Here is an 8967-nt window from a genome sequence, read left to right as displayed (position 1 = left end):
CGCTGCGCCTTGGTCTCCTCATTATGACGACCGTGACAGTAAAGATCCCTAAAATATATGAAAGTCCTGCAGGGCCTATTATTATTTCCACAAAGTCAATGCATGTATCTTTTCCATCCAAAGCAATATTTTCTCTCTCATTGCAAAACGAGCTAAACATAACTGAAAAAGAAGAGAAGGGCCTAGAGGTAGAACAAGAGAATTCAAAACATGAACAACGAACATTTAGGCCCCGTTACCCTCCTCTGATGTGTGTTGCCCACAGTCACAGTGCTAGCTTTCCAGGAGTCAGGAAACATTCTCTTTCATGGAAACACTAACTAGGCCTACTTACGTCAGTCAAGAGGCCACCCCAATTTTACAGTCATAAGCATTATTATGTACATGCCATTTTATTGAATACATTTAAAACAAATGATTGATCTCCAGTTTCTGGAGGAAGATCCCTGGGGGAAGAAGTCTGACAGTGGCACCATTGGAAGGAACTTACTGTAGCCTACATGTGTCCTTGATACCGGATGCTTACCTGACACTGACACATAGTGATATAGGCTTAGGCTACTTGCTGACCCAGTTCACTGTTCAGTAGGTCATACTTCACATGATGTTGCACCGGCCCGCCCTGGGCATAAGTGACATAAGTGGTTGCTTTGGGCCTCCGGCCGCTAGGGGGCCCCGATCAAAAACATTTATTTTTTAAAGAACTCAGTCGGCATCTCAACTTATTATTGTGAGTTAAAATAGTATAATTCACATGGTGCAATTTAGAAATGCTGTTGTGCATCAGCAGTTATCTTGCTGTGTCAATCACTGACAGTCACTCAATTAGCCCATGTCTAGCCAGCTATCTAAACTTGTGGTAATCATGGTCAAATTATAGACCAGGCACAAAGGGCACATGCCCGGGGGCCCTAACCTCCTGGGGGCCCCCATTGATTTTATTAGTCACTCTCACTCAGATATCATATTATCGTGGTATAAGTTATGGAAAATGTGCAGAATTGTAGGATATTAGCTTTAAAACTGCAAAAATGTCCTTCCACCCTATGGCAATATTTTTTGAATTTCAAGAAATTAGCTGTAAAACTGCCCATTTTTCCCAAATTAGTAGAATTGCATGAAATTTGTTAGAAAATTGCCAAATGTTCTCTCCATGGGAAAATGTGTAGAATGCATGCAAACATGTTGCCCCATAGCAACATTTGTCAAATTGCATGAATTTATTTTAGAAGAAAAAAGGCTGCATCTACACAGGCAGCCCAATTCAGGTCTTTTGGTCATTAATTATTAGTTTGACCAATCAGATCAGGTCTGAAAAATAGTTGATCTGAAAGATCTGATGTGATTGGTCAAAAGAACAATTAGTGGAAAAAATGTCAAAACTATCGGGATGTGTATGTATGTAATATGTAATACACTAACTTAAAATAGAATGTGTAGTTTTATGTGTCTTATTATTTGAACTTTGGTCTGACCCAAACTCAGTGGGTTTCCTGCAAGGCTGCAGAAGACAGATATTAATGTGTTGGGTTCTGGCTTGAGTTCAACCTGGCCTCTAATTTGTAACAATTCCCTCCTATGCAGTTTCCTGAACTGAGATGACACCTGTGTAAGCAGCATAAGGTAACATGACCTGTTTAATTAGGTCCTTGACTCTGACACCCTTCGCTGTAACTCACCTGAGTGGAACAACTATGTACCACAAGAAATGGCCCTCTAATGCTCCATACAGGTCATTTCTCTTCCATATGGTGGGTGAGGTTTAAAAAGTAGACGTGTGTACAGTATTTGTTGGTCTGCACATCATCAATACGTCATTACTTGTGTTTACACCCACACAGTCAGACTGCTTTGGTAACACACACTGTAAGCACCTGACATTATTATGCACTGTTTGACCTTTGCAAACATGGGGGACAGAAAACACCGACCTAAAGTTTCAAGGTGATGGTGTGGACTAAAGGCTCAGTAAGTTATAGTGGGCTACTACCGGTCTAAAACCACCATAGTACTTTGGCCCGATGTACTAGTAGGGTATCTGTCTACCATGCAAAGACGTCACCACGAACCCAATTAGAAGAATAGCCTACAAATATGACATGCACGCATCTCTTCGAATAGGACAAACGCAGGCTAACATAATATGTTAAATCAAGGAAAACCACTGTCCAATGCTAACTTGGAAAACTTACTTGCATCGAGTCGTTGTTAGCCATCTGGTGTCTTGTGTATCACACAGGCTACAACAGCGGTGGGATGACAAAGTCTTCTTCAATGTAGCTGGTGAATTTTTATTATCAAATCATTTTAGTGATCTACGACACCATCAAATCAGGTCCTGTCCGCTTGGAGTTATTTGCAGTCAAAGAGCAGGCCAACATTGGCGAATACCCTCGGCACTTTAAAACGACAGTGAACTGTACGGAGAGTTAACGGGCGCCTGTCTCTGCCCAGGTGAGCGAGAGCATCGACAAAATGAACATTGTAGGCCTCTCATTCTCTTCTTTAGTCCATGTTCCAAAAGAGCAAGAAGTTACGTATCGCCGTGTCCACCTTTCAACTATGTTGTGTAGTTTGAAGGCTGACGTTGACTGGTTCATCTAACATTCTACCCCATGTAATTGGAGAACATGACAGCTACAGAAATAATACTAAATGGACATCATTCAATTTTTCACTCACTCTCGAAAATCGACATTATTATTAGGCTATTATTTCCATGTATTGCATCGTCTATCCTATAATCGGGTTATGAACAAGAACCGTTGTGTCTAATAACATAGCCTCCCGCTTACGTAGCCTACCGCTCACGTTATCATTTCCAGTTTAAATCCAGGCGAAATATCTATAAACCACAAAAGAATATCTGACATTTTCTTACTCAGAGAAAATTAATGCTATCCTACGGCACTGTTCCCTTTCTGAGAGCTCCTTTGTGCGTGCCTGGTCGTGAATCAACAGTATAAAAACGGTCTGATGCTCGTTGCTTGTGGGGGCAACTAACCAGTGAGGGTAGCTGAGCACAAGTGAGGGGCTGAGCACAAGTGAGGGGCGCGCGTCTTATTGGTCATGTGATCACTACAATCGCAATAAACCTGTTGACGATAAATCACAATTTTGCGCCTTTCTTTAGTAATTTCATAAAGCGAGCCCTCCTTCACCACTTGGCACCCCTAAAAACGACCTATTGGTGATATCGCCTTATTCATATGGGCCGAGTCTGCTGACCTACCTAATTTACCATTGTTCATTTGTTGTAGTGGAACTAAATGGATTAAGAGAGAGACTTAATGGTATGGACTTAATATTGTACAGGGTAGGTTTAGGCTAAGCGACTCTTTGTCCGACTCTGGCCATCACTGAAAGAGACTAGTGAAGCCTAGTGGTTAGTTGGCCAAACTGTTGCTCAAAACGTACATAATATTTAGTCTCGGAAAGGTTGCAACCTGGAGTCAGGGGTAAACGTAACATAGTAAACGAAAATCCGTGACTCTCAAATTAGTATATGTTACATTATGTATTATGTGTGATATGTACAATTTGTATGATATTTTACAAATTGCAATTTGTTGTCACGGAAGTTAGCTAGGTGGCTAATGCTAACATTAGCTAGACTAGGAGTTAGGTTAAAGGGCAAAGTAGTAAGTAGTTGCAAAGTTGCTAAAATGCTACAGTTGTCTGTGATGAGATTTGAATACGCAACCTTTGGATTGCTAGACATTCGCATTATACACCCACCAATCCACCTTCCTTTTATTGTTGCCTTCAGTAATCTTCGGTCTTATGTAACCATACCAAATGTAACAGATCATACTATTAGCCCAGTGGTTAGAGTGTTGGGACAGTAACCTAAAGGTTGCTGGATCGAATCCCCAAGCTGACAAGGTAAAAATCTGTTCTTCTGCCTGAGTAAGGCAGTTACCACACTGTTCCCCGGGCGCCGTGGATGATGATTAAGGCAGCCTCCTGCACCTCTCTGATTCAAAGGTTGGGTTAAATACGGAAGACCATTTCAGTTGAAAGCATTCAGTTGTACAACTGACTAGGTATCCCCCTTACCCTAATTTAAGTGTTCCGTTTTACTATGTTACTTCTAGTATGAGAAAAGCCTGTAAACCCAGACCCTAGGAAACCTGAACAATGTGGGAGGCAACCAATCATATATAGCCTACTTCAGTGGAGGCAACCCCTCTGTCTAGACAAGAGAGACTACATGGCATCAGTCTTTCACAGTAGGTTATGTTGTCAGCATATCCATGTGTCTGTTGCCATTGCCACCCTGGTTACAAAATAACAAAAAAATAGGAAGAGCTAGTTGAAAGTCATTGTATTATATTGTATTGTACTTAAGGATACATGTATCAGACGCAAGCCTAAAAATGATCTTAAATAGTGAATTACCATACAGTAGGCCTATCACAGTCTACAAACACAATTTAATACCAACAGTTTAATAACCAAATCCTTGTAGCAAAATTGATCAAGAGTCAATGAAGGAGCTTGAAAATAATATTCGATTTTCCAAACTCTGATTAGGCCTATAATGTACTTAATAGTATGCCTCTGGTGATCATTTGAACTATGTTTGATGATGGCCAGTCATGTCTATACAGATGTAGGATCTTCATTTGAGACAGTTTGCTACAGCAGGAAAATAATCCTACGGCAACAGGAAATGTGAATGATGTGGATTATAATTCAAATTGATATTTCACATAAGGGAAAATCTAATCTGACATTTCAGAGTGGAAATGACAAACTTCAGAAGTCTTTATAAAACCTCAAATACACTACGAGTTTGTTTTTGGTGGGGGGAAATCGTTTTTTGAAAGGTCTAAAACCAAATCAAAACTGTAGAAATGAAAATGAATGTACATGTATAGGCTCTTCACTCTGTCCAGCTTGATAACAGTAGTTGAAACGAAAGCTAGACAGCGAAGACTTCAAGCATTTATGGTCCCTGGACTATTTTCTTCAAGCAAATAATACATTTTTAACGCGTCCTTCCAGACCTCAGTGAAGACCGAATGCGGCCCAAGTGCAAAATGAGTTAGACACCACCGGTTTAAAGGACAATGTATTACATAAATATCCTTTTCACAAATGCTGCATTCAAACTGAAATAAGTTGTCATACACAGCATCACATACATTTATAATATCACCATGTGGATACATACAGATATACTTTTTAAAATATTAGCCTACCTGTCAAAATAGTTTCATAGATGTGCTTGCACAATACTAATATTTTATATCCTACGGTACTGATCATGGATAAAAACCGATTACATGGGTTACATGGGTTATTTATTTACAGTAGTCTAACTCAACCGTTAGGTGGCAGTGTTCATCTACCTCTATTTACAAACGGAACTAAAAGAGGACATACAGTATAATAGCCTTTAATAATTAATGCAAACAAAACATTTATAGATCTACATATACCTGTATAGATGCTAAAATTAGAACAAACTTGCATAAATAAACAACAATTCTCATGAAATCTAAACTAAATTATGTGCAACTGATATTACTCATATTGCACAATTCACCATACATTTCTGATTGCACATAACAGTAGAATTATATAAAATGTATTAACAAAAAATGTATCAAATTTTACATCCCGACTGAAACCCTACCCAGACATTTTGTAGCCTTCCCAAGTAGGATGTACATACATGACATACTGTAGTAGACCTGACACCAAAGTAATACAAGCAGGAATCAAAACTGCATGAGTATTCAAAACTCCAAAACAGAGACAGGTGGCTCACAGATCAAATCACTTTGTTGATAGATAGATCAACGGTTGACATGACTGAGATAGATGAAGGATATTCATTTGACAAATGTAGCCAACATGTATGCAAGTTTGAGGCTTTAGGAACCTAGTTTCCCCCTCCGTTAAGCCATTATGGCATTGGTCAAACACAGCACTTATTTAGTACAATGTTAAAGTCCTTCCAACACTTCATATCCAGTTTCCCATCTCACAACATTGCCTCATCACTACTGCAAATAACTCCCTCTCCTGGGGCGTATTTAATAAAGGGCAATGTATGTTGATGTAATTCTCTGAACAGTTAGTTACATTTTTATCAGTGCTCTGAGTGTTGTGCTCTCACTGTGTGGTATTGTCGCTGTCTCAGACTTCTCTATCATGACATCATTTGTAACCTTGGAAACCCATTGAATAAAGGCCAACACAAGAAATGAGGTTATAGCTTTGGAATGCCCCCCCCCCCCCCCCCCCCCCGCTTCCACCAATCCCCTCACCACCACTGTGAAAGGCAGAGCAGAACAAGGACATCCTACTCTCACCCTCCCTCTTTTCCTGTGTGATTGACAGCCCAATTATTTTGAGACATTGCTCTCTCCTTAAAAGGGTGTTCTCCTACAAAGGATTGTGTCAATTCAAAGCAGTCCATTTGGTCTAGACCGTAGCTAGCAGCAGTATTTTCTCCACATACAAAACAGGTTCTCTGAGGATTTGAAGCTGATGATAATTTAACACAACCAAGTCTAAACTAGTCCCACTTACCTGTAACATTTAAAATAATTAACAAGTGCACTTTGTCATAACTATCGCCCAGAATAAGGTTCATACTATACAGTTAATCAAATTTGGGTTTTGATTCAAAGCAATACAGAGATAAAATACAAAATATATATATAGTAATCCTATGTGTATTATTACAGTATATTAGATGCAGTACCAATGGGAGCTGTGCCATTCTTAATTCTCTACTGATGAAGAGTGTTAATATATAGCATTCTCTGAAGATTATTTTTACAATACAGTGAATGTGGATTTCTATGTAGATATGAAGTTAGAATGTATAGCATGCTCTTTTTGTGACGTGGTGTGGTTTAATCAGTGTACCTCACTGTTATGTTGGCCCATGTCATGAATTTATAGTGTGGAGATGCAGTGCCAACTTGTGTCGTGTGAATACAGTATGCAGTGCATAGATATGACAGTGATGAGTGGTGTGTCCTCCTCCTTCCCTGGCTTTCAGTGCTGTGTCTCCAGCTCCACCACGGTCCAGTCTCCCTGGGGGGAGCTGCCCTGGCTGTCTGGGGAGTAGCTGCTGACAGAGGTGACAGTGGCAGAGGGGGGACTGAGCGGGGGCAGCAGGTTGGGCCACATGCTGCTCTCCAGGGGGCTCAGGGTGCCCCCGCTCCCCACAGGCAGCAGGAGCAGAGGGGGGCAACCCCTGTCCCCGGACAGCAGCAGGGTTTGGTTGATGAGCTGCTGGACGATGTCCACCTTCTTGCTCCAGTCCAGGTCCGTTGGAGGAATGGGACGCTGCCCCTGCTGGCGTGACTCTGGCCAGGTCTGCTTGGATGTCCACTTCTCCTGTTGCATCTTTGTTTCCCTCTCTCTGTTCTGCATTCTTTCCTGACCCTCGTCCTCCTCCTCGCTGGTTTCCATGGCCTCATAGATGGTGCATAGCCCAGAGGATGGGGAGAGCATGACTGCAGACGGACTCCTCAACTGCTGCTGCTGCTGCTGCTGCTGTTGTTTCTGCTGCTGTCTGAGCTGTTGTTTGAGTTGTTGCTCCAACTCTAGCTGCCACTGCAGCACCTGGCGGCGGTGTCTGTGCTCCTGCTGCTGCTGCTGGAGTTGGAGCTGGAGGAGCTCCCGACGCTGCCTTTCCAGCTGCATCTGCTGCTCCTGCCTCAGACACTCCTCCTCTAGCCACTGCCTCTTCTGCCTCTCCTGCTCCTGCCGCTCTCTCAAGTGCTTCTGGTGCTGCTTCAGCCTGCGCAGCTGACCGTTGGCTACAGCTGCAGACTGGAGGGACCTGGAGGTGGTGTCGGTGGGTCTCCTGTTGCACTGCTGCTCTGCGATGTAGTGGCTGTTCACTACGAGATGAGGAGGAAGATGGATGTGGTCCTCCTCCCTTAAGCCCACGGGTGGCTCTCTGTGCTTCTTTTGTGACTGGTGGGACTCTTCGGTCTCATCTTCGTCACTCTTGGGCCCTCCTGCTAGACAGTCAAGATAACTTGGGATGTGCGTTAGAGACGCATGCACCAAAAAGGAGGGGTAGGACAGCATCCAGGGCCAGAGGATTCAAGGAGAAGAATCAAAAGGAGTGGAGGGAAGACGTAAAGCAAAACGAGGGAAGTGCTGAGGGATTGACGTCTTTACACAAAGGAATAAAGTAAACACAAACAGAAACCTGTCTCGATCAGTTGAAAAAGGACAAATAAATGAAGTGTTTGACCACAGTTTACTATTCTGTTATATATTGGCTCATCTAAGTGTTATAACAAACCTAACAGTCGTTGTATTCTGTTATTTTTGGGTAAACATTTGTGGTGTGGAAGGACGTATCAAATTCTTACTGATCAGACCGTCACATCGAATCTTTGTGGTCTGGCTTCAAATGTCCCCGAGGGTAATAGCGACTGAGTAGTGGAAAACGAGTACAGAGGATGGCATGCATCCTAGACTCATCCTAAATCATCCCTTAACTTATTGGAACATGCAATGACTCATTAACATGACATCTGTCTGATTGGAGTACTTGCCAACATCTAGGACCTAATCTAATACATATTACATAACCCATCTACTATATAGACTATCAGTACTAGAGTCAAATGAGGTCTAGAGTTTGCTCTCAAATCATTTGGGAAAAAGGTTATGAAGATGACATTGAGTTGAGGTTGAACTACAATTGTTAAATTGTGGAGACACTTCATGGATTTATCAACAACTACAGTACGTGTCTATACATTTAATATAATACAACATTTCAGACAGTTCCTGACATGGGACAGGACATTAGCTAAACAGATGTAACATCAGTGGCCAATCACATCTTAAATGTAATCGCTTTCCCATATGTGTCTGGTAATTGTAACCCTGGAAACCCAGAACTAAAATCTCACGTAATTGCGTCAGAGTTTAGGTAATTTACATCAATTTGCAACCCATTCATACAATGTAATA

The 8967-nt window shown here is 41.7% G+C and overlaps 1 protein-coding gene across 1 annotated transcript in view; it reads right to left on the bottom strand.

Annotated features, from left to right (window-relative positions):
• The window catches only part of LOC110538283 (serine/threonine-protein kinase N1), a 57854-nt gene extending 54845 nt beyond the window's left edge, over window positions 1-3009 (bottom strand). The window contains exon 1 of the mRNA XM_021625002.2: window positions 2193-3009. Within this exon, the coding sequence (XP_021480677.2) occupies window positions 2193-2216 (24 nt within the window). The 5' untranslated portion in view covers window positions 2217-3009. The remainder of the gene's footprint in view (window positions 1-2192) is intronic.
• Window positions 3010-8967: the final 5958 nt, after the last annotated feature.

Source organism: Oncorhynchus mykiss, chromosome 12 (genome assembly GCF_013265735.2).
Source record: "Oncorhynchus mykiss isolate Arlee chromosome 12, USDA_OmykA_1.1, whole genome shotgun sequence".
Taxonomy (NCBI): domain Eukaryota; kingdom Metazoa; phylum Chordata; class Actinopteri; order Salmoniformes; family Salmonidae; genus Oncorhynchus; species Oncorhynchus mykiss.
The sequence above is the reverse complement of the archived record's forward strand: the minus strand, read 5'-3'. Positions and strand labels throughout refer to the sequence as shown.